This window comes from Aplidium turbinatum, chromosome 2, assembly GCF_918807975.1.
Source record: "Aplidium turbinatum chromosome 2, kaAplTurb1.1, whole genome shotgun sequence".
In the NCBI taxonomy this organism is placed as follows: Eukaryota; Metazoa; Chordata; class Ascidiacea; order Aplousobranchia; family Polyclinidae; genus Aplidium; species Aplidium turbinatum.
The window spans coordinates 33,229,504-33,255,922 of NC_137473.1; the positions used below are offsets into that span (position 1 = coordinate 33,229,504).

General features: G+C 37.9%; 1 protein-coding gene across 1 annotated transcript; it reads right to left on the minus strand.

The window, feature by feature from the left end:
* Positions 1 to 372: 372 nt before the first annotated feature.
* Positions 373 to 11,538, minus strand: LOC145788516 (uncharacterized). The gene is made up of 5 exons (XM_082600278.1): positions 11,512 to 11,538; positions 10,943 to 11,042; positions 7,420 to 7,509; positions 1,893 to 2,065; positions 373 to 523 (listed from the first exon to the last, which is right to left on the minus strand). Exons 2-5 carry the CDS (start codon positions 10,952 to 10,954, stop codon positions 373 to 375), a joined length of 426 nt encoding a protein of 141 aa, XP_082456404.1. The 5' UTR covers positions 10,955 to 11,042; positions 11,512 to 11,538.
* Between the last annotated feature and the right edge of the window lie 14,881 nt (positions 11,539 to 26,419).

A 26,419-nucleotide genomic window follows, 5' to 3' on the forward strand; every position in this document is an offset into this window, starting at 1 on the left:
ATTAGATTTTTTTAAAGACCGGTCCGCGAAAAAATTTCATTTTGAAACCGGTCCGCAGAGCAAAAAAGGTTGCCGACCCCTGGGCTAACCAACGGACAAGGAAAAGTATAGTAATCAATTTACCTGGTTTGGTTTTGAATCTTTCTCCTGACAAAGCCTTGATAGATTATTATCTACAACGTTTTGATCAGAATTAATTACTCTTCAACCACCCTAATGCAAAAAAAATCCGTCAAAATGGAAATAACTTTCCTCATACAAGGCAGGTAACTTTTTTCTATAAACTTAAGTTACAAAAAAGTGACCAGACAAGAACACAAAAAAAGAAAAATGTCCCAATAGAACAGTTCAGAGATTTTTCTGTTGCAACTGTTAATCAGTTGTCATGGTTTTCATGTGTTCATCTTTGCTCATCATTCGTTTGAGAAGCTCATCCACAGTTGGTCTCTTGTCTTGTTCTTCTTGAAGACAATCTTTTACCATCTGTGCAAGGACTGCATCTTCGTGGTGGGAAAATGTTATTCTGAAAAATAGGATAAATATTGAGAGACGGTCCATCTATAACACATAGCCTACCAAAGACACAGCTCTACCAGAAGTGTACGGAGTCAGATTTTCTGGACTCTTACTCCACACCGACGTCTCTGACTCCAAATATACTCCTATTCGAAATATTTTGGGAATATTGATTCCATTTCGACTCCAAACGCAAACCACAGACCAGATTTTTATACCATAACTCATACCTTCCCTAACCCCTGTCATGAAATGAAAAGCATATTTGAAATGAAAAATATGACTGCTCGGAAAATAAAACTGTAGCCTAGTAGTAGCCTACACAAAAATAACAACTGCGCCAAGTAGCCTACAGCGTAAATATTTGTACGCTAAACCTAAAAGTATCAATCGGCAAAAAAATCAAGCTCTAACCCTCCTGTTTTTACCACGAATTTCAGACTTCGACTTCTGCCAAAAACCGAGACTTCGGCTTCTGTGCACCTCTGAGCTGTAGGCCTACGTATTACCAAGCCGGTTTAGTTGTCCCATCATAACTTAAAGCAAGATAAGCAAAGAAACCCCAACAAATAGACATCTTATCACGGCATTTGGAAAAGCATCAGTTCCTACAAGATTTTTATTAAAGTATTGTGATGGGACATGAAACATGGCAAAACAAAAATATGAATCACTTAAAACTCGTCCGCCAGGACAGCTCAATTTGTTATGGTCTCGACTTTGTGAATGAAGAAACGGCATCATGCGGCGCTTGTTCGGAGTATGCGCTTAGGCAACGCATTTCAAGAACAGCTGTCTGTTTAGCGGTACGCAGTGGATGGAATAATTCCGAGGGAAGAACATTGGTTGATCTGATCGGACTGGGAAAGCTTCCTTGAAAGCTTAAGGCAGTTTCGAATACTTGTAGATTATGTAGAATGTAGAAGCTTAGAACCACAGGCCCGGTCACAGAGTGAAGTTTACGCTTGTTGTTGAAGTTGTGTCGCCGGGGAATTATTCCATCCATTAGACGCCGCTGAATGGAGAGCTGTCCTGAAATGCATTGCTCAAGCGCACACCCCGAGAGTCAAAGCAGCCACGATTGATTATAATTATTAGTTGGGCGCTTAACCACTAAGCTAACGGGGCGGACATTTCAACAACAAGCGTAAACATCAGTTTTTCAATCTCCGTGTCCGGGCCTACGTCACTTGTTTAAAGCCTTTAGCCTACAGCGTATGCGACACCAACAAAATTAAGTTGTCCAAGAAGATTTTCACAATCAATCTACCACGGATGCAAGTTGATTCTGATCATAACAGGATAATAAACCTTAAAGTTCATAACAGCACAGAAGTTGAGGAATAGGTATGGTATACATAAATAGTCACACCCACTTGAATCCGCTTTCAGATGGGTTCGCCAGTGCAATTAAAATATATTCCCATAGTATTTGTCGATCTCCATCAACAAGATTCAACAAATCAAGTAATTGTTGATGTGGCCCATGTCCATACATCATTTCATAAAGAATTACTCCAAATGAATATACGTCAGCTGGAAATCCGACCTAAAAACAACATTATTAAAACTTTATACGACAACTTCCTGGAAGTTTTCGTACGCATGACAAATACATAGGCCTATGTCACGAAACAAATTTTGATAGGTTATTGTCTTTTTAAAAATTCCCATCAGTAAAACGTTTTTGCAAATAGTAGACTAGACCAGGTGCCAGGTCGATTTATTTGACTGTCTGGGTCAGTAAGGTTTGACAAGTGTTTCTAGACTGAAATTTTACGTAGATTTCAAAAATAAACTTCTTACTTGAACTGGTCTGACCATTTTTATTATATTAAGCATTTTCCGAGATGATACCTGGCAATATCGCTATATCCGTCTGTTATGTGACTGAATGCTTATCAAGATGGTATACATCACAGGAAACAGTAAGAGGCAATAAAAGATTATTTTAATGAAGGATAATTTCTAAATTAAAGATATAGGAACAACATGACTTGATATTATGATCAAAGTGAACACTTTTTGTTTGATTATACGCAAAATGGTAACATGCAAAAAGTTTCATCACCAGACAAATTACTTTGTCATTTTTATATACCGATAGCCTATCTTGTACATTTAGTACGGTAACTACGAAAGGTAAATAGAAAGTTTAGATTGTAGGCTATATCTTAGATAGAACATACGAACATAGACATGTTAATGTTAGCAAAGTTCCAAGAGCTGAAGCAAATCTATCACAGACCCTTGTAGACACCGTAGCCTCTTATACGACAGTTACTTACAAAAGACAGCTTTAAACGAAAACCGATTGAAGTTTACAAGCGATACATTTCAAAAGTTTGAAGGAATAACACAGTATATTCATACAGAAGGTATTTTGTTGGTGCTGTAGGCTACTTAAAACTGCAACTTATGACAAAGCTGAAAAGAAGCTAAATCAGGGACATACATTTGAATTCGGACCTACATCTCAAATAAACAACTAATCTTCTTTATCTGAGTCACCAGTTTCCTATGCTTCTCTTTCACTATCACCTTCTTCATCAGAAACTTCTTCAATTTGATCGCTGAGACAATCAGGAACCATAGGACCTGTGAACCAATTCAGCATGTGCATTACGGTACCTTTTTCCTACTCCATCCGTTACCATGTGGATCAAGCTGATGGATGTCGCTTCATCTGCTGACTTCCACATGTTGGCAATGAAGTTTGCACGAGGGAAATGTTACTTGATGGTTGCTTTGCATGGAGGAAGCATAGATGGCTCCATTTCATTGATATTTTTCAAACGAGTGTTAAGGTCTTTGGATTGGTACTTCACATTGAAGAGGCTGAAGCGAGCAATGTTAACGTCTTTAACCTTGTTTTGTCCATACAAAACACACACAAACTTTTCCAGCACAAGGTAAGTGTACAGCCATTGTTGAAGAGCCAAGTTCTTTAAACGTTTTTTTGAAACCTGGTAGCCTAATGCTTCACAAAGTTCTTTTCCCAAAGTGTCTGCCAGCAATGTTCCGTCAATGTACCTGCGACTGTTGTTGTTTGAATTTCCTACGTCCATGTATATCGTGAGGGAATTGTTACAACTGGCGTGATACAATAGAATCACCAGCACATCAGAGTCATTTGCTCTTACAGCGATGATGGGGTTGGGGTTGAGGATGTGAATATGCCTCACATGCGGCATCATCCTTGTATCAGCTTCGATGGGGGAACTCACAAGTGGCTTGTACTCTTTCCTTGTCGTGTGTCCATCCTTAACAGAATACGCGAAGCACTTGTCATCAACAACATAGAACAGTTTCTTATTTCCCAGTACATCACAGTACTGATTAGCGCACCATCACTGTTGTGCAAGGAAGCGAAGAAGGGGTGTTTTAAACGAAGAGGATGACAAGGCTGCAGAAAAGTTCCTTGGCCTAGTTTGCTTATCATCGGTGATGTTGAAACCAGCCATTAAACCACAATTACTGAAGCCTTTGGCACGCATGTCTTGCTCTAGCCCCTTAATACTTGTTCCTGTGTAGGCCTATGTGTCACTGACAAAATGAACCTCTGTAGCAGATGTTCTACAATCTACATACATTTGTTAATATACATTTTGCTACTCCTTAGAACTTGATAGGTAAGTTGCTCAAATATCTGATAACCAACATGGCATCAATAATTAAGACATCCACACATTTATGTGCTGTACTTTCAACCTTTCCTTACAATTTGTGCAGAAGTGTAGACTTTGTAGAATAACTCATTGACTCATCGACATTTCCAAGGCACAAAGGGACAGGAATTAAGGGATACTTGAAGACAATTGGTAACTCAATATGATTTGTCACAGCAAGAAAAAGTAGTCGCCCAAACAGGTCTCTCGTCCCTTTCACTTCTATTATTTTCTTACTTTCCTTGTTCATCACATTTTCTTTTACAGCATCATGAGAGAAGTTTCTGACTACTTTCCTGTGGATTGGTGACTCAAACTTGGAGGTGAATATCAAGCAATCTGTCTTGAACTCAGAGTACATCTTCTCGCCAATCCTCTTCACTTGCAGAAGCTAACTTGTGACTTCCTCAGATGCAAATTTTCCACTTCCAATGGAATACAAAACATCATTCTCAACAGGATCTGCAAATGGATTCATAGTTGTGTCCACAACACTGAGGATTTTTTTCAAATCTGATGTATCTCTCTTGACTCTTGATGGTTTCAGCTCTTGAGCAGGTTCTTCAAGTTGAACTTTCATCCTCAAGTTTCCAACAACAGCACTTCTTGTTGCTCTAAGAATATTCCACCTCTTGCATGCACCAAAATTCTGTGTCAACGATGATATCCCTGTCAGTCTTGATGCAGCATCTGCATTTACGATCTGTTCTAACGTGAGATCAACATCACATCGACTGAATGCTTTTGATGTTCGTCTGATGCTGAAAGACCCATTTTGCAACTGATCTTTCAAACTAGGGTGAGTGTTCTCAATGCTCGGCAGCTTCCTTACATACAGGGTTATCCATTTGGCATAGTTGTGGTGACCAGTTGCAAAGAACAGGGGAATCATGTTGTTCAGAGAATAAGTGAACAAATCTAAGTTACTGATCCTTGCAGCTCTTGTGAACATTTGGTAGAGCTCTACCAACTTGCAATATTGCATCCAAAACTGAGCTGTGGCTCCATGTTTGCCATTCAGCGTATCATCTGTGAATTTCTCATAGGCAGAGAGAAAGTTTATGTATTTTTCATGATTCTCAGTTTCATTCATCAGGCCAGGTGGAGGGTTGTTGAGAAGTAGCTGAAGAAGTTTCATCACTGAAACAATGGATGTGTCAGCTTGAAGGAGGAAAATTTCCAGAGGCTTTATTCTGAAAGCGACTGCAAGGAGGGGATGAAGTCTCTTTGCTCGATTGTAAAATGTTTCTTTGAAAAGGCCATTTAGTGAGCCTAATGCAAGTACTCCGCTTTCCACTAGAATGTGGATGTGGTCACCCCCCGAACTAGAAAAGATTTATCTTACTCGCAACCACCAACCATGAGCTATGCACTATGTCGAGCGGTTGTGGCCATGTCTCCAGATAGAGTAGGAGCGGGCAACGTGCGGGCCGCATGCGGCCCTTTTCCATTTTTTTGCGGCCCTTCATCTTTTTCCAGCTATTTTTCTCCAAATAAGGATATTTAAATTAAGGCTATTTTCATCTCAATTTACACAATTTCGAAGCTTAAGAAGTGGTATGACCGTCTTGTCACTCATCTGTACCTGTGAAATAAGTTTTGTGGCTGTAGAAATCCAGCTTGAATTGAATTCACTGCAAGAGAATGACATTCTTGTACAAAATTTTAATAAGATAAACTCCATTGCTGAAAATATGAATTAGTGTTTATTTGATGTGCGCCCTCCTGTAAGCATTACATTTTCCTAACTGGCCCTTGTGATAAAAAAGTTGCTCACCCCTGAGATAGAGTAACACAAAGACTAATTCAAGTTAGAATTTAATTTCGAAGATCAGTGAAGTTTCATTGCGTGTTAATCATGTCACAATGAATTAAACACTTTCTTGCACATTTCTTGCACATAAGCACTTTCTTTCTATTTTTCTTGATAAGAGTAGGCTATAACAACAGGTCTTTACAGAGAAAACGGTCAGGCTAGTGCAAGTAAGAAGTTTATTTTCGAAACCTACCTAAAACTTCAGTTTAGAAACACTTGTCAAACCTTACTGACCCAGACAGCCAAATAAATCGACCTGGCTCCTACTCTATATAGGTCACAATGTTTTCATGCATAAGTTACACAGTACGGCAGTACCCTGAGCTAACATAATGAAGCGTAAGTCCGATGCAAAAACACGCCTCCTGAACTTTTAAGTTTTTTTTGCTTCTGTAATTTCGTGCGTTTTGTCATCGTTTCGAGCTATTTAACGAAAAAAATCTCTTTCTAGAAAAGTTCCAAACCATTTCTATTTGTCAGGTGTAGGTAATATCAGTGGTTGTCAAACTTTTTTAGACTGCGTCAAACCAAAGAGTGTCAGAATCTACCACGGCACATCGACTGAAAGGGTATAAACGTTTCTTCGAAACATTGGTTTCTATTGCGTATGATACGTGATAGAAGTTACCTAAAAATAACTTCATTTCAATAATGTAGCCTAAATCATTTGCTGTTACTAATCCCGAAGAACTTATGAACTTGCTTAGGTTGAATGAGAATGTTGATAGTTGGCGGAAGCGAATGGAGTGAGGTGGTATGGGCATGTTGGTTTGAGAAGAGCGCTGGAGTTGCAAGTGGAGGGTCGTAGAAAACAAGGAAGACCCAAGAAAACGTGGAAAAAGCAAGTTGAGGAGGAAAGCAGCAAAGTGGGCTTGACAAGAGAAGACGCGTTAGAGTTTTAAACAGATCGATGTGGAGGCTGGGTGTGAAGGCGATTGCGGCACTTGGAGGTGAATCCGGCCACCCTCGGTAACGGGGACATCACCGGATTAAAACTGGACTACTACTACTTACTACAATGCAGAAGATGTGCCTGCTTTTGTGCACAAATAGTCTTGACATCAGTTAGGAGCGGTCTGATGATTAAGCGATTGCCTATAAATCTACATCCATTGCATATACTGTATTATAGGCTGCTTGAGTGCATATCTATTGTAACACAAAAGCAAATGCTTCTTTATAAACTAATTTGATACTTAGCAGCTTTGAGCTACATCTGCAACATTCAAATTGCCAATTTTTGTGTCACGCTTGTGACCCTCTGGTGGCACACCAATGTGCCCCCACACACTTTGAAAAGCCCTGGATTAGACTACCAATTTTTTGTCAAAATATGAATCTAGGCTTTAATAATGAACAGCGGTAGGCTATATAGCCTATCAACGGTACTTAAAGCAAAGGTTATATAAAGAAACTTACTTCTGTTGGAAGATTGCAATGATCTGTTAGTGATGATGTCCTTCGTTTGAATTTGTGAAATGGGGAAATGAAACGAGGATTTTCGCAGATCTGCAATAAAAATAAAAGACAAGTTATCAAAGTTACTCCCAAAAGTGCAGATTACAAATTTTAGAAATAATAGTCACAGCAAGCACACAAACATATAACCTATGTGAGACTTAATTTCTTTTTTCTACCCAATACTATAATTTACAGTAGAATATAGGGTAAAGTGGGGTAAACTACAACGTCACATGGGGTAAAACTTACAGCGCTTTGTGACGTAACTATACATCTTATCACGTGACATCGTGTCAGATAATGCACAACTGCAGTCTTTACTATCCCACAAAGTTTGAGCTTGGTTGAGGTCATGAATTGGATTTTGTAAAAACAACTTGTTTTGAAGTCATTTAGTAAAACTTTGAGGTAGCAATTATATCTTTTTATATTTTGTAGTGACAGACGATTTTTTTAAAGTCTGCTTGTAGGCTACTTAGTAGCACATGTTATATTGAAACTGGCCAAAGTGATATTTGAAAAAAATATAGTAGTTTCTGAGCATGAGAATGAGTTGCAATGGCGAACCCCTCGGGGCAAGTTGTGACCCATTTGATGAGGTTATTTCTTTTAGTGTCACAATTTGCCCCATTGTCAGTAAGTTAGCGTGTCTGACAAATAAACCAGTAGTTTTACCTGTGTTGGACAAAAATATTTTTAAGACTGCTGGCTGCTTTTTAATAATGGGATGTAAAGAATGCGACAGGAGTTGACTGGTTTCAGGGTTTTAAGACAAGAAATGGCTTATCAATGCGAATCGCGAAAAACACAAGTTTAGGCAAAGCTAGGTTTTATACATAGTCCGGGTTTTAACAAAAGACACGTTGCAAAGTTGTTTAGTTTGGTCCTGAATCTGCGTAGCCAACAATGTAGACAAACCTGGTGTGACAAGTGTGTTCAATAATATCAGATTAGTTTTAAAACGGGCACACGCTCAATGGGTAGGCCTATCACTGAAGTCAAATCAGGCAGAACTCAGCAACTCGCATTTCGAAATGCTCGTGTTTTTGAAAGATGCGTAACTAAAACTAGTAAAAAAACTAAAACTATGTATTTTCAAAAAAACTATATCTTTCAAAAAAACTATATTTTCATCACCCAAAAAGAGGACATGTTAAGCAAGTGGAGTTCTATGTTTGAAAAATATTTTGCATCTTTAAGTCTATGCAGCAAAAGTTACAGCTGAAAAAAAAAATTCTTTGTCAGATTTAGCCCATAAATATTTTGCTGTTCCCGTAACTTTTTTCTATAAGGAAAGATTAGCTTTGACGAGATCATAAAAATAATATTGCTTTGTTTGCTACAGAAATAAATTTTATCCGAAAGTAATGCATTCAACTTAAGTCAATACGTCCTTTTCTTAAACAAGGATACTATGTCTTCTTCCACAAAAAACAAAGTGTTCTCTTTTGACAATATTGTTAGGCCTAAGCCTTATTTAGCTTTCGTTAAAAAGGCACATAAAAATAAAGTTTTGTTGAAAATATAAGCAAGAAAATTAAAAATACAAAAAGAGGACATTTGAGCATTTTTTTGTGTCCTCGGAGGACGATTTATTTTTCTTAGAGAAAAGAGGACATATGGTAGCCCTATCAATAGGCCAAATCGTGGAGAAGAACTTTGTATTCATTGTTCTTGACATCAATGCGGTTGGAAATTTCATCCTTCCAATGTCTTTGTTATCCATGAAACATTATCGTCTTTGTTATCCACGAAATATAAATTTCATTTACGGTGCTCCTCCTAGATCCAAATAGGTTGCAAATGTTTCAGAATGGACAATGTAGGCGTATGTTTATCATTTTGCTAGTTCTACTAAACTTGCTGCAGAAAGACCTGAGTTACATATTTGGGACAACTATATTTCTCATCTTTACTTGCCAGTGATTGAAGTTTGTACAGAAAATAAAATCAATACTTTTATCCATCCATCCCCACTCATCCTACAAATAGGAGGTGCGGATGGAGTAATTCTTGAACCCTTTAAAATTTATTTCATTAAAGATATCATGCTTGGTCAAAAGCAAAGTGGGGGGGATCAATAACAATTTGTATCTACCGGTTGTAGAAAAAAATATTTGTTTCTAAAGTTTAACAACTTACGCAACTAATGGGGCAAAATGTTAAATACGACACCTTGATTTCAATTTTAGTTTACAAACAAAGTATTTACTGTACTGAAAAACCTGCATCAACAAACGATAAATCAAAGCTCTGAAATCCAACAAGCAAAGTTTTATTGAAATTGAAGTTGTCTTTTTCCGGGAGATGGAAAACAAAACAAACCAACTTTTTGCCCCACTTTACCTACCGCATCATTTACCTAGCTGCTTGGTGGGTGATGTTTTGGTTCCTTAAAGGAAAATCAAGAAACATTCGTCATTAAATTGATATATTTGCCTCCTTTCAAGTCCCAAATGCTATTATCAATTCATACCTTTATAAATCAACCGAGCTTTTAAATTGGAAATTTGTAACTTTTTAAACTACCGTATCAGACACCGAAACCAAAAACGAATGCTATTGTGACTATAAGACTAAGTTATTTGAGTGATTGGATTTTGATGCAATTCTGAGTACTGGTAGTTCTATAGCATTCATACTATTTATAGTCAAATTTAATACATTATTTTCTATTTAACTCTTTTGGCATTGATACAGGCCTACGTAAGCTGAATTGTCAACATGATGTAGGTGAAAGATAGAAGAGAGCAAGATTTATTAAACAAATAGCACATTTTCCCAACAGGTGACTAAATAAAACTATAAATTTTCTGCTGCCTTCACTATAAAACTTTCCCAGCTATCGATGTTATTGATGTTCACTTTTGCGAACCCAAGCAGGAATTCTTAGCTATAATGAAATTCAAAGCCAACTTGCTTCACCCGGGCATGGCTGGCGTTTCCCGCGATACCTCACTAGTCTAAATTGAGTTTTGTTTTTTGTTGTCATTTCACTGTATGTTTTTTTGTACAGTAAATAGCCTATAATATTTAATCAAATCATTTTTTGGAAATGAAGTGTTATGCGGTGACCCAAAGCTCATTGGATGACGTAATGGTAGGCTACTCTATTAGAAAAAGGTCAAAAACTACAGGGATAGAATCTACTCTACAATGTAGCCTTTCTGTAGTTACATAACAAATGGAAAACAATGAAAGCTACTACAAAAAGTGCTCAATGCTAAGCAAAAAAAGCAAAGCAGAGCGAATTAAATCAAATATATATAGTTGTTACTATCTGAATCCTTAAATTTGAATAAGGACCTTCTGATGATCCTCCTTTAGGTGAAACAGGCTGTTGAGGATTCAGATAGTAATAACTATATTTGATTTAACAAATAAAAAGGTATACCAAGTGCCAACGAACTTCTAGAGTAAACACAAGATACATTATGTTGCTTTTTTAGAGCAGAATTGAGTAGCAAAGTCACTTAGATACCTTATCTTGCATTTTTAAGCTCGCTGTTATCAAGCATACATTCACCCTTGAGCAGCTTCCATTCTTGCAAAACTTCAGGAGCAGCGTAAAGTGGTGTGATCTGCAATATAGGCAAGATATCCATAGGTTAGCTTACCGATAAAAGAAAATGAATGAAAAATACTGTTTTTAAAATTATGATTTCAATCTACTAAATTTTTATAACATATTATCCAATTATCTATACCTATTAGGCTTAATCTAAATTTATTTAGAAAGAGAAGCAATTGGGTTACTCAGTAAAGATTTGTGTCACAGAACTATGTAACAAGACCTTACTACAGTAGTCAGGTGTGATGGCTATCAAAAATAAGCAATTTTAAACCCAAGAATTTTGCCAGAACCACCACCACATAAAAGCTTGCATTAAACAATTTTTACGAGTGGTTAACTACTACGTCATCGCAGAGCAGCATGTTATTTTTTGGTCTTGTCAGATGGTAACCCTGACCAATAGACATAACTGAATAAGCATAACCATAAGGGGCAAGGGCATAAGCTCTGAGCTATTAATCATTCATTTTTATAACCTTTTTATATGCAATCATCTTTCTTTTTAGTTCCTGGCCAGCCATTATTGAAGAGCCGAAGTCAACGACTTTGGGCATCCAGTCTTGAGTTATCATAATGTTCCTTGTTTTTAAGTCGAAGTGTAAAATGCCTGTCAATTTTCAATACCAATTAATTTTTTTTTGTCAATGAGGCTTAATTGTTTCGATTTTTATATTTGATTACTTAGAAGCAAAGTAATAACAACTTTAAACTTGGTGTTACTTGCACGTTAATTAAATAAAACACGTTGACTCCAGCCTACCAATTATTGGCTATGAAAGCTGTCTTAAAAACACCTACCTATTTTGTGCATGTTTGCCAAAGGCTTCAAAATTGCTTTAATATTCCGTTGAATACAATCAGAAGACAACGGACCACTGCGTTCTTCAATGAACTCAAATAAAGTGTAAGGAAGAAATTCCATGACCATCAGCAATGCATCAGAATTGTTTTCCCTAAACATGCAAGTAAAGTTGGTGTCGGCTTGGTGTCAAAATTACTTTGTCAAAGAGCATGTTAAAGATGAAAGCAGGATAGGCCTACGAGTAAATTTGCTGCTGACTATTGTAGGTTAAAGTGAAGTTATTTACAGCTACGTTAAAGATGGGAATATTGATAACATTGGTGTCAGTTCGATCCTAAAATAATCTTACCAGTCAATCAATGAGACAATTCCAGGAATATTTCCAATCTGCCGATGTATTTTCAGTTCGTTGGCTGCTTCACTTTCAGATGTAGGATTAGATAGGAGATTTTTCTTGATAATCTGTACAGCCAAAAAAGTAAAGTTTAGCAGCCATAAGTCTACAGATTGCAAATTTACGGCTAGTCTGCTGTAAAAACTGCTTTTGTAAATAATGCAAAATTTTCTGAACCGACATTATATGCAACCCAAACGACTAAGCTAGCTTCCACCTAAGTTATTTAGTCTGACTCTCAGGGGCTACTTAACAAACTTTGTTTCTCACAAAAAGTATTTTTTTCGACTTTCAATAAGCCGAATGTAAAAAAACATGATTCAACTTTTACAAGTGTCGATCGAATGTTCTTCTTTAGCTTAATGCTAGATTTAACTTTAACTGGGGTGTGAGAAGTGGGATTCCGGAAACAGAAAGTTCTGAAAATCAAGCATAGCCTACTTTTTTTAATTCAATTTTATATATAATATTTTTCTTTGTCGGAATGCAATAGTAATGATGATGTGAAAAATAACATAGCCTACTGTATATGGTTGCAAAACCAACAAAACGAACTTTGACAAACATTTCAAAAATAGGTTGTTTTATCTGCTCAGACAAATACCACAAGAATGAAACAGCTAAAATTAAATCTATATTATATTATTCTTAAAAGCATCCGACGGGCGAAGCTTTTGTTGCCAGATTGACTTTTTGTAACCCAAACTACTCAGTCATGTCAAGGACAATACTGCAGTCTGATGTATCAGAGCTTGCATCTGTGAATGTGTCTTTGGATGTTGAACCGCTGTTTAAATACCATAAAGAGTTAGCAATTCAAAAGTTGAAACTTTCGACGTTGATAATGATAATTTAGAGCCAGTGGTTTTCACACTTGTTTGCTTATTGCGCCTTGTTTATCACTTTGGAAACAGTATTTGCGCCTCTTTTTAAAAATGAAGGCTATTCCACGAAATCAATAGGCAACAAGATTGCATGGCTTAGCCTACAGTTCAATATTATGATCGAATCCCTGATTATGATGCATAACTTTGGTGACCTTTACAAAGGTTTGAGAGATTTGGCACAATCTTGTAGTACGTTCATCATCGGCGTATGAGCAGATCTTTTCAGACTAGATTGGAGGGCAGGAAATCATCAGCCACTCAGCAGTCTCTTCTTAGGTGGCGCAAACAGCAGGAAAAGAAGTCTTTTAACCAGGACTAAGGCAGCAGCATGGAGTATCAACTCCGGGCATAGGTGGTCAGGGCCCTGGGTTTTACCTGGCTTTATGTGCTGGAGGGCGGCGGAAAATTCCTCCGGTGTGAACTCACCGAGATGTTGTCCCAGTATGGGGTTGTTACCTTCCAGAGGTCCGTCATTGTCTGATTCACGGTCTCTCGATTTGTATTTCCCGTTCTCCACGAGCTGTGAAGCGATGGAATTTGCTGAAACGGGACATTGTTGACGAGAGGCACGTGATCTGCCAGTTAGGTTGTTCAATGTACTCCATGCTATGCGGCTGGAGTGCGTGAAGTCGATTGATTCAACGGCTTCTGTCCAGCGCTCCTTCCTATTTGAGTCTAGTCTTGCCAACAGAGCTGTGGCTGAGCTGTTGGTCTCATTGCCCTGTGGGGCGTGGAGGAAGTCGGAGTAGAGCCTTATCTCAGCACGGTACGTAGGTCTTTCGTCGGCCGCGGGGATGGAGTGTTTTGCCGCTGATGTTATGGCTTCATACAAGTCCTGGTAGGCTTCTTCCACGTTGTTGGTGTGTGGGGATGGAAGATACTGTGTGGCTTCGTTGGTGAGGAGGCTATAGTAGGCTATACTCCCAGTTAGCCATTTTGAAGTTTCATCGCTTAAAACAGGCTTGCTCGGGACAGGCATTGTGAGCGTTGGAGCCGTGATGATCGAGGGTGAATGTTGGGACCGGGGGAACTTCTCTAGAACACGTCTGTCCGGATTGCAATTATCGGGATCATCACTCGCGAAAGCCAGATCGGGGTTTGTACTAGTGTTCCATCGTCCGGAGAAAAAGCTTGCTGCACCCTTGAGATCGTGCAGTAGCCTAGGGTGAGGTTATTATTGGCTGACCATGAGGCTAGGCTTTCTCCGTCGGTGGTGGTGGTGTTGTAGCCCCAGTCAACGTAGTGGCAATTAAAATCGCCAGCATAGAGGCTGGGTTGGGGGAACACTGGGATGGCTGTTGGTGTTAAGCGTGAGGGTGGTGGCTTATAGACATTGATGATGTGATAGCCTAATATGTCTATGCACAGCCACTCTATTTCCGATTGGGCACTGGACTGATCTATTAGCGTCCAGCTCAGTTGCTCGTGGACAAATGTGGCGAGGCCGTGTTTCCTGCTGATGATGGTTGCGCCTGCGAGTGTGAAGTTGGGTTATACCAACTTATTCACAGATGTGCAGTGGGTCTCCTGGAGGAGAATAACGAGGGCCAGATCTCGATGATGTTGAGCTTGCTGGCCGTAATGCCCTCGGTGTTCAGCTGCAGTACGGTGGGTTATCGGTACTTTCCGACAGAGAAGCTGCCACGCCCTGAGAAGGGCGTTTCCCTATCCACCCTGCGCTGAACCGGTCTGGTTTACTCGGGTGTGACAAGCTTCGCATATCTCTTTTCTGTCTTGAAGATGTGGTACTGACGGGAGGGACCACGAGAAGGTGCTTGTTCTTCCTCTCCATAGTACGTTAATGCATTGGTAACAAATATAGCATCGAATATACTTGGTTAGTTGTTTAATGTTTTTGCCGCTAATTTTTAAATCACCCCCAGGGGAGTGATAAATCACCCACCTTGAGAACCACTGGTCTAAGCTACTGAGTAGGCTATAAATGCAAAGTGACATAATAAACTGAAAGAGTCGATGCCAACTTTGTAACGAGCAAGTTAGCAACAAAGTGTAAAGTACAAATTCGTCCCCTGAAATCATGAAATTTCACTTTTCTAAAGTGTTTAGTTTGCTATTAATATTTGAAACTAATGCGTGTGTAGACCGTAAACCTACACTCGATTACCTTCACAGCTAGTGTTTCGGAAGTTTGTGAATCAACAGGGATGACTTGACACACTTTGGCTGTTCCTCCAAAACCAGAAGGTTTCGATACAATATATTTCCGTTTGTTCACAATAATGATTCCTCCAACAAGACATTCTGTTGAGAAAAATCCATAGATTTAAGAAAATTGCGGATAAATTTTCTTTTATATTTGTCTTCCCCTGCAGTGGTTTAAGACAAATGATTAACAACACATCTGATTGATTGATGATGCTGATGCTTCTTTATGAAAGACAATTCCAGTTGTCTTTGATAAAATCAACTTGCAAAAATCATTGATTAACATAAATATGGAAATATTTAATTTTGTAATTGAAACGAGTAGCCTACTTTACATTTAGGAGTAGGCTAATTGCAGTTTGAAATTTTCAAAACAATGCAGCCTAGGTCTAATTGTAACGTAATTCAACTGACAACTATGTAATTGATCCAACTCTGGTCACAATAGTGGGTTCTTCAATGCCTTTGCTTTTTAATTTTTTTGCTCTTGAGATTGGGTAAAAGTGTGGTCTGCGTGCTTTACCTAACCTTCACTTCCCTTTGAAACGAGCACTTAATAGCTCAAAGCAAAAATACTATTTGTTGTAAGCGAAAGAGAGAGAAACCTTTTATTTCATTTTCATCGAGTCAGTTGTTACTCATATTTTGGTATTCCGTCAAGTGTCTTTGCCGAGACACAGCAACGTGCTCTATTGTGGTGTCGAATCGATGTCCTTTCAACGTTACGCAATCGTTCTCATTACTCGGCCACACAGCCGACAAATAGGGTAACTTTTTAGCAAAAACTTGCAGTGACAATAAGTCTTTCACCACAAGAAAACTTTTTATCATTTTTACATAAACATCACTTTTGCTATAAATTTTTGTTTGCAAAATGAACTTACCATACAACCGATCTTCTTTTATTGTACCGGTATTCTCAGCATGTACATTTTCTGGCTTCTAAAATATAGGCAACCCAAGGTTTTAGTGTTCAGCAACTTTTAAGCTCATAGAAACAAACTCTAACTCAAACTGAACGAATTTTAAGTTGCTGAAAAAGCTAAAAGTTTATTTTTGTTTCTTTTTGTCAAAATTGATGCAGTTTACAAGACCCACACTCAAACTGTTATTAACGCACATTCTTTGTTATTTATATTGCAAATTAACGATCAGATTGTTTTTAACAGATCAAGCTGTCGGCTACTAAAAAGACAAAAAGTTAATAATGAATAGGTCTTTATATTGGCCTATAATAAAATAGTATGCTTACCGCTTTTTTCAAGTCAATTATGACAGAAGCAAAATGCAGGGCAACCACCAGAAATATATAAATGTAAAAAAAATTTATGATCATTTTGATAAATGTGTCCACAACCAATTTTATTTTTCGTAGAAATATTTGCTTGGGGAACATAAAAATGCAGATGAGTACGTATCAACAACAACTGTAAAACTTGAATTTTCATAAAGTTAACAACGAATAGATAAACTTTTAAAACTGCTCAACTTTTTCACTGTTAATCAATTCAGCTGTAAATGCTGTAAATGTAAATCACTGTAAATCAGTGTAAAAGCGTCCAAAGTGAATGTTTGTGTTTTTAGCAAAAGTATTGCAAAAGAATTTTGCTTCTTTGAATCAAAAAAAAAAATTAAGACAAAAATACTTGCATTATCACAAAACGAAAGGTTGTTTTGTTTGTTTTTAATTTGAAAGTTTGTGAGTCTGCAGGTGGATCTTGAAAGAACATAGGACAAAGACAAAGTAACTATGAAAGTTTAGGTAATTAATGTTGATTGGTTTGAATTGTTACTCTCGGACGGAGAAAGCTTCTGGTAGGTTATTTCTGATAGTTTCGCATACTTACAGAGGTTTTGGGCCACTGACGCAGAGCCGGTTACCGAAATTGGCAGAGTGAAGTTTGCTCAAGCGCTCACCCTGAGATCCGAAGCAGCACCGCTTGATCTTGCGGTTTCTTCGCTGGTTAAGCGGGGCGCATAACCAACTGAGCTAATGGGACGAACATTGTCTAATGCTTATCACAAAAAAATAATTGAAGTTAAAATTTAAACAAGCAACTAACAATTTATCACTTTTCAGTTATGACAGTTATGACAATTTCAATGTCACATTACAGCCTACTCTATCTTTCTACTGTTCTTGTGCAGGACGGTTGACCTATAATCTTTCGCTTTTTTGGCTTTGCCAATTTACAAAATATTGCCACATGGTGCACACTGCTACGGCCAATAAAATGACCTAACTACCACAAAGTTGGGCCTATATAAGCTTTATAGCCAGGCAGCTTTTTATTGACGTTAAGAGTTGAATTGAAGTTTACGCAATCGTGAAGTCCCCAACATTTGAAGTTTCTACATAGTTATGACATTGATGAACTAAAAACGGTTTCAATAGTTTGTTGCAATTCATGACAGTTGATTCTCCAATTTGGTTAAATTTGAATGGTGCAATGTGGACCATTGCAGCGTCTTTGGGAAAGGTAACCTTATCTGGCAACGATAAATGACGTAATCCATAATTTATTTGTGGTATTTCAATAGCTTTTGTATTCTGACAAAGGAAACTCCACCCTTCGAAAATCTTTTCTTTTTTTCTTTTTTGAGCAACAGAAGTTGTTACGTATACGTTGGTACTCTACCAGGTGTTTACCCTAAAACAGTAGGCTACGCCATGAAACTAACCAGAAGAACATACACTTTCTTGTTATCTTGCTTCTTTGTTGCCATCACTAAGAGAAAGACTAACTGTAAAACTAGATTTTGTCATGACAACCGTTATGGAGCAGGAGGAGCATGATAACTCGAGCTTTGCAAACAAATCTAGGGGTGAAAACACCCCCAAAAAATACCACCCTAGTAACCTGGCGAATATTCATCTCACCAGTTAATATTTCCCCTGGTAAAAATGAAACTATCTAATTGAGAGATATTTTTTTCGGGGAATATCTACCAGAATGTTTTTGTTTTTGGTTTGTTTTTTTTGCTGGTGGGTTTATTTCGATTGGTTTTTGAATTTGGAAATTTTCGCCGATTTTTCCTGTAAACATAAGAAACAGTATATCTAAATTTCAGCTAAAGTAGCTTGCAATTTAAATAAAGGAACAACTGACCAAGTGCACAAGAGAGAGCAAGTTAGTATTTTTGATTGTGACTATTTTAAAAATACTAAAGAAGCACAAACAATAACATAGTCACATAGTCATCACTAGGACAAGTTTTTGTTGCTAAAAAGTGAAAAGATATGCCCACATTTTTAGGAAAAGCTGCATTTAAGAAAAGGCTTTTTAAGCTGCAGTACTGAGTCCTATTTATTTATGGAAAGTGGAGATTTGTAGAAGTCATTAAGGCCACGATCGAACGAAAATAAAAAACGCCATATTCGAGTTTCACCCTTGTTGTGGTGCATATCAATGTGTCTTGAGAGGGAATCGAACTTGCAACTTGATGAGAATTTTGAACGTCTTTGACTTGATTGAGAATCGAACCTTCAAAACATATAAATATGCACCACCGATGATCCCAAACAAGGGTGAAACTGGAGTATGGCGTCTTCTATTTTCGTTCGATCGGGGTTCTAATGCCTATTTATTCATGTGACTAATTCACTTGCAATGTCAAACACTTCCAAACATTCTCCGTTAAAAATTGACGATCTATGACAGGGGTCAGGAACCCATGGCGCGCGAGCCATATATACTTTATTTGATGACGGCATCTTGCTAACAGATGAATCCAATCTTCTAAAGTTCACAAAGGGAAAGTTTTATTTTAAATTTTCATTACAATTTAGAGCTGAAAATACGCTTAGAATGCACCACATTAAATGTAATTTTTTTAAATTTTTTGGGAGAGGCCCCCCAAACCCGCGGTTGTCTTTCTTGTCTTCAGCAAAGACGCGGCTCCACTTTTATAACTCACCAGCTGCCACTACTAAGTTAGGTGTTAAAACATCATATGGGTCTCACGAAAATACATTTCCAAAAATGCAGCTTTCATGCCTCTGTTATCTAAACAGGCTTCCAACCCTGATCTATGAGAATCGTTTACCAAACAAAGTAGTCTATACATTGCTGGCCTTGCACAACAATGTACGAAGTTGCTTGGCAATGTAATACTTTAAATATGGCCTAACGCTGAAGCAATATTTGATAAGGACATTTCTACCATCGCGTTTAAGTCACTGTTCACTTCAACCCGGTGATCCAAATGCAAGTTTATCCTAACTTGATTACTTTAAATTAAATAAGCCTACGATGCAATTTATATGATGTGTAGAAAAATGTTGTACGGAAGGTTAACATTGATCAAAAATACTTGGAATCAGTCTTCCGATCTACGGTGGTTGTGTACCGTAACTAAGAATTTTTATTGAAGTTGATATACTGAGGAACTTTGTTGTGCTATTAGTGTTGAAAAAGATATTTTATTGTGTTTTACAGATGAATAGCAAAGACTGACTGCGACATACACAAGTTTTTGGCCACCACCACTGGTTTCATCACTGTCGTATAGTACCTATACCAGGGGTTCCCAAACTTTCTGTTCATCGGTACCCTTTGGTCAATTTATAGATTCGCTCGTGTACCCCCAAAATTTTCTCATATTTTTGGCTTTAGAAAGTCTAGATATTGCAACAAATTAACAGTAGAGCTGCATTAGAAGACTGCATACATGATATTTTGTACCAATCAAAGCACACAAAGTTATTTATAACAATGTAATTCAAGGTTAAACAAACACTACAATCAATCAAACAAACAATATATCAGCTGAATAAGCCCAGCAATCCTAGCTAATGTGATGGATGAGTCTGCTTTTTAGCAACAAGCTCATTAGTACGAGGTAAAACATTAGCAACAGCACAACGAAGATCATGTTCTGGTGTTTTGAGCTGTGATCTGTTTTTTGATTTGATTTCAAGCAGCACTGAAAATGTTGACTCACACAACCATGTTGATGGAAGCAACAACAATGCAAGAATAGCAGGTTCCGCAATCTTTTGGTAGTTACTGTAGTTGTAGTTAAAGCTTCTACTGGGGTGAAAATGTGACTTACTAAGAAGTTCTTAATCTCAGGTCTTCTTATACTTAATCTAATGAACCCCTTGAAAAGTCGAAATGTACCCCTGGGGGTACATGTACCCCAGTTTGGGAACCCCTGACCTATACTGTTTGTCACAATCAATATGAGAAGCCTCACGACAAGCCACATTATGTCTTGACCGAGCGTACTGTTTTAATTGTAAAATTCTTATATCATACGTTATTATCGGTTACTGTCCTATAGTGACCTTTGATTGCGAAATCTTTATTATGTGACGTATTTCTGGAAGCTTCTGTGTACGTGCAAGCCTGGAATATTCTTTTGCTTGACTGCCACGTGTGGATTGTTGTGGCGTCACAAAGATGTTTACCCGTAGTAAAACTTGACCAGAACAATGAGTTCTTATGATGTAACATTATAGTACTTTCTCGAAGTTACTAGACCAGTGGTTTTCAACCGGGGTCCGCGAACCCCGAGGTGTCCGTCAAGCGATTTCAGGAGGTTCGTGAAAGTTTCCGAGTTTTCAGCGTTATTGATAAATAACAAAATTTAAGAATTGTTTGTGCTTGGTTTATGTATTAGCAGTGATTCTCTAACGAGACTAACTGTAAGTCGCAATCGCAACGCACTGGTGCGTCGTTTTGAATTGCAAGGGACATTGCACAAAGGGTTGGTTTCCTAACTAAAAAATATCATATAAATAACTTAAACTTTTTAATAAGGTTGTTGGCTATGTTTGAGACAGCAGATTGTTGATCAATGCTTAACTTGTAAACAGGGCCCACAAGAGGGGGAGACAACCGGTGCATTGCACCGGGGCCGGTGAGTTCAAGGAGGCCCGACAAAATGTCTAAATTCACGCGACAAAAAGATTGATTTCAACAATTTTGCATAAAATATTGTTTTTATATTAGTTCCGTATGTCGAATAGGGCCCCATTTTGCCATTTTTCAAAATTACAGAATTTTCAGTTTTTTGAGTTTAGGGGGGCCCGACAAAATGTTTAAATTTGCGTGCTCAGGTCGATTTTGCATAAAATATTGTTTTTTATATGAATATTAGTTTTGTATTTTGAATGGGTTCCCTCATGGGTAGCCTATGCCCTTTTTTAGAACAACATTATTTTCATTTTTTTGCGTTCAGGGGGCCAATAAAATGTTTAAATTTGCGTGTTAAGGTCAATTTTGCATAAATTTTTTTTTAATATTTTGAAGTTGGTATTTCTTATATGAAGTTGGTATTTCTTATATTGAAGTTGGTATTTTTTAATGTCATGAACAATAGCAATGCATTCATCCTAAGTTTGCTACCCTAGTCTCTGCAGATTTCAAGGTCAGAAATGGTATTGTATGTTAATGTAAAGCTGTAAGCACACATATGCAATGTTATGTTAGCCATGTCGGATAGGATTGCAATTTTTATCTTCGAAACGGCTGATTTTACCCATTTGTTGCCATGGTTACAATCAGGTGTTGCCAGAGTTAGGAAGGGTTAGAATTAGGAAAGGTTAGGGTTTTGATCTTCACCCAGGACTAAAAAAATATCCAAAATACAAGTTTTTGTTTTCAACAGCTATAAACTATTCCTCAAATTAGGGCAGAATTCCATATCTGACAACGCTATTGAGGCTATATTTACACTATGTAGTGTTTTAGCATTTTATCTTTGTGTATAACTAGTGCGTGTCTGTGAATTTAAAGTTATATTTACAATAGTGCATTGTTTGTGAAATAATGGAGTGTTAATACTTTAACCTAATTTATCTTTTGTAAGAACGCGCACCGCAAATTTTGCTTGTGATTGGTGAGATATCACGCGACATGTCGCGCTGGGGGGCCCGGCAGCAACATCTGCACCGGGGCCCGGCAGGGCTCTTGGAAGCCCTGCTTGTAAATGCAAACGTTAGTCAGCAGTCTATTACCAGTTACCACTTACAGTTTCGCAATGACCGTGTCCTTGCGTTATGACTGTGTCCGCCCCGTTAGCTCAGTGGTTACTCGCCCGACTGAAGATCACGCGGCGTTGGTTCTACTCTCGGAGTGTGCGTTTGAGCAACGCATTTCAGGACTGCTCTCCATTCAGCGGCACCTATTGAATGGAATAGTTCCCCGGAAACAACACTTCAACAATCGCAAATCTTCACTCTGCCAATCTCGGTAACCGGCCCTGCGTCAAGAGCCTCTACAAGTATGCGAGACTACCAGTAATAACCTATCAAGGCTTTGTCAGTCCGAGGATAAAGATTCAAAAACAACCAACCGACTGTGATCACAACAAATTAACATTGATTACAAATGAACAAATAGAGAATTTTTTTTGTAACGGTTGCAAGTATTCTATCAACTTTTGATAACATTTATAAAAAAAACATCAAATTACCATAAAGATTACTGATGTTTGGTTCAGTGCCGGATTAAGGTTCTGCTGGCCTGTAGGCACATTTTATAAGTGGCCGAAAATCAGGGTTGCCAACTAAAAAATTAGAATTATCAGTGTTGCCAAATCATTGTCACAAAGATCGTTGTTGCAACTATAACACAGGGTCCCATGCAAAAACTCGGTCATATGCAGTGTTGTTCGCGTCAATGAAATGAATTGACAGCGTCAGCGAGAATTGCGTAAAAACTTTACGGCGTAAAGTAAGCTTACTGCGTCAGCTCTTAAAGAAATTGACGGCGTCAGCGCTAATTTCTAACGCTGTTTTAGCCAGGGTCTCACAAAACAGAAGTATTTCAACCAAGTTTAGGCTAACAATAGCTATAAATAAAGAGCAGGTATTATGTTTTGAGACTGTATTGAAATTGGCTGCTTAGCCTATTAGTTATTGCCTTGTAGAAACACAAGCATTTCAAACTGTTTGTCCGACAATCTGCTGCGTTTGAGACGCATAATGTCCTTTCCAACTGAAAACTTACGTTCCACGGCAGCACTGGATGGTATTGGTGTGTTGTATATCAAAAACAAGCCTTGAAAACGTTTACTCGGAAAAGTATCACTGTTTCAAGAGTGCTGTGATGGTGCAGCACAGTGCTTCTTAAACTTTTTTAATTTTGTTCACCCTTAGCATCTATCTCCAGATTTCATTCACCCTTGTCTCATGATATGATAAAACTATCTCGTCTATATAATATATAACAAAATATTTTTATTATATAATTATTTATAAAAAAAAATATTGAAATTTATAAAAAAACAATTGGTTTTGATTAAAAAATGAAAAACTTAGAATTGATTTTGTTTTTGGAAATTCTCACCTGTTCACTGAACAGGTTGAACACCCGGAATATCCGTCCTGCTCGCAAGCTGTCATCCATTTCTGACGGTTCACCCCTTTTGGTTGGTTCACCCCTGCAAAAATTTTATTCACCCTAGGGTGAACCATTCACCTGTTTAAGATGCACTGGTGTAGCATATAAAAATCTATTCACGAGGTCCGCTGCACCAACAATCCAACATCGCTCTTTTCAGGGGCGTAAAGCTCTTGAAATAAAGTATCTTCAACTTCCGACATTCATTGATTTTTTGCTTTCTCTCTGTGATCCCTCGTTCTCGATACTGCTCACGATATGAGTGATCACCATTTAGCGAACTTCTTCCGATTGTATTCCAGAAAGCCGGTAATTCGGATGAGTCGCGCTGGCCAGAATACATTGTGAAACACTCATTGTGAAACGAGATTTTCCATGAAAACAAAAAATGACGCATTGCTCGTAGGGATTGTAGATCATAGGGATGCGAAACTTCATCCGTTTTTGGCTTATCCGCAACACTAGAAGGGTTACGTTTTTTTGTAATTTACAAAATATTTTACTTTTTATGGGTTATATAAGAAGAGTGAAGTTGGTTTTAAAGTAATTTAAGGTTTTTAGTTGAAAGCAAGCCAGCAGTAAAGCGTAAAAAAATTGTCAAATTGGCAATTGACCCTTCTAATGTTGAAGGAACAACGGAGTTGCGCGTCCCGTAATGTACCGTCCCTAATTGCCAGTGTACACATCAACAATGTGTCAACATTGTAAAAAACAGAGCTTTTAAAATAAATACCTACTTATTAGTTTAGAAAATAATGATGTTGAAAACATGACTAAATTTTTACTGGATTTAAAGTGGCCTGGATTTTTGACTGGCCTGTAGGCTATAGGCACGTGCCTACTTTGCCTAATGGTTAATCCGGCACTGGTTTGATCCTGTGTGCCAACATAACTTCGTGAATGTCATCAATCGTCAAGTGCGTTGCGAATTCAACGAATTCTTCCAAGTGTGTTCCTTCGAAACTTATGAAACATATGATTCCATAAGGAGACGCGATATTCCAAAAATTCAAATAGAAATTTTTAGGGGTTCGTTACCGCTTCGAAGGCACCAAAAGGGGTAAACCAAGTTAAAAAGATTGAAAACCACTGTACTAGACCAAACAACCTGCTATAAATAAATGGTGTAATTTGCGTAAATGTTACTAAATGATAGTTGTTGTAGATGTAGATGATAGTCAGGGCCGTTGACAGGATTTCTCGGGCCCGGTACCAATTTATTTTCGGGCCCCCTTCATCGACAATGTTATGAATATAAAGGTTGTGTACAAACTTTTATCGATGTTTTGTTAAAATGAGGATGACATATGCCGTTCAAGTAGAAAATTAAGAGAAATATCGTTTATATATATATTACACTCTCAAAGATTTGTTTTATCCACGAATTTCCCCAACTGCGCAATTACGCATCAGGGATTTCTCCGTAAACCCCGAAATCCTTGCCTTCAATCACGATCTTCGTCGGTATGTTCAAAAATGTTGGAGTTTTTGGCTGAAATTAATTCTTTGTAAAGTAGACGCAAGTAGCGAAGTGAATAGGGGCAAAAAATATATATATTCAGAATTAAAGAGTGGGTAAAGAAAAATATCTCGTGTTTTTGAGAAAAAGAATCATGGTTAGGGAAATCATTATACCCGGAAGGGGGCCCGGTACTTTATCATCTGACGGCTGAAGTGGCTGTTTTAATCTCTGATGGCAATTCCTTTAGATCTGATTAGATTAAGATCTTGATAATGTTTGAAGTCGCTGGGAATATTTTAAATCCGGGCCCCCTAAATATTCCGGGCCCGGGTCCAAAAGTACCACCTAGACCCCCCTGTCAACGCCCCTGATGATAGTGGTATAATAGATGTTGTCACGAACAATCGTTCCCCAAATCAAACGTCACATAAAACCGTTCAACCGTTAAAGTCTAATTAACTTGGCGTCTTACGTCATAGAACATTCCTGGAAATGATGAAATGTTGCATCATTCCGATTTAACTCGTTTGGAATTAAGCGACAATATGTTAACTGTTACGTCATAGATGCAAGGTACTTTTGTGTTAAAATATTGCATCAGTTTCGTCATTTTATATTGTCGCTTGAGAAGGTTGGTCGAATATTAAAACTGCTTTGCTCTGAACGTACCAACTAGTCGAAATTTCTGTCCTTTATCCAGAAATCTGTCCTGCGGTGTCAAGGTTTTTAGTGCATACGTGTTGCACTATCCTTTTGTAACATCTCGTGTACCGTAGCTGTCCTGTGTCTTGAAATACAATTTGTGAAGACGTTTCAGAAGTGTGTTTCGCTCGGTCAGTGTCATCGCATAGCCTACAGACAAAAGGATTAGGGAATTTTATCTTACAACTTTCTCACGGAGATACTATGGTTTTCCGCCTTCACCAGATGTAGAGATTATGGTGAGACGATTGTTGAGAGTTGAAGTTATTGAATACGTGTAGATGAGATTTGGTGCTATTATAAAGGGTGATCGATATTTGAGTTATATGAGAAGCTGTAAATGGAATACGTTAAAATCGTTTAAAAGTTACAAGCGTTGGAATCTATTGCTGTTCGCTGTTACTTTGATTATGTTGGAAGTGTTGAGCCATTCGTTAAAGTCCTTCAAGAATTTTCATTTATCATCTCACTACCGGTAGTAGAACTATTCGACCATTCAATTGACTGCTTTTCGGTGATATCCTATTAAATTACGTCATTAATCCTTTCCAAGTCTCTTTCCTTGTAAGAGATAGAAAGAATCGTGACACTGTTAAAACCTTTATTTGCATTCAATGGGC

Excerpts from the sequence above, each read along its gene's own strand:
- LOC145788516 (XM_082600278.1), bottom strand. Across the intron at positions 2,066-7,419 it reads ATTGCAATCTTCCAACAGAA|GTCGGATTTCCAGCTGACGT; the intron begins GTAAGTTTCTTT and ends TGTTGTTTTTAG. Across the intron at positions 524-1,892 it reads CCATCTGAAAGCGGATTCAA|AATAACATTTTCCCACCACG; the intron begins GTGGGTGTGACT and ends CCTATTTTTCAG.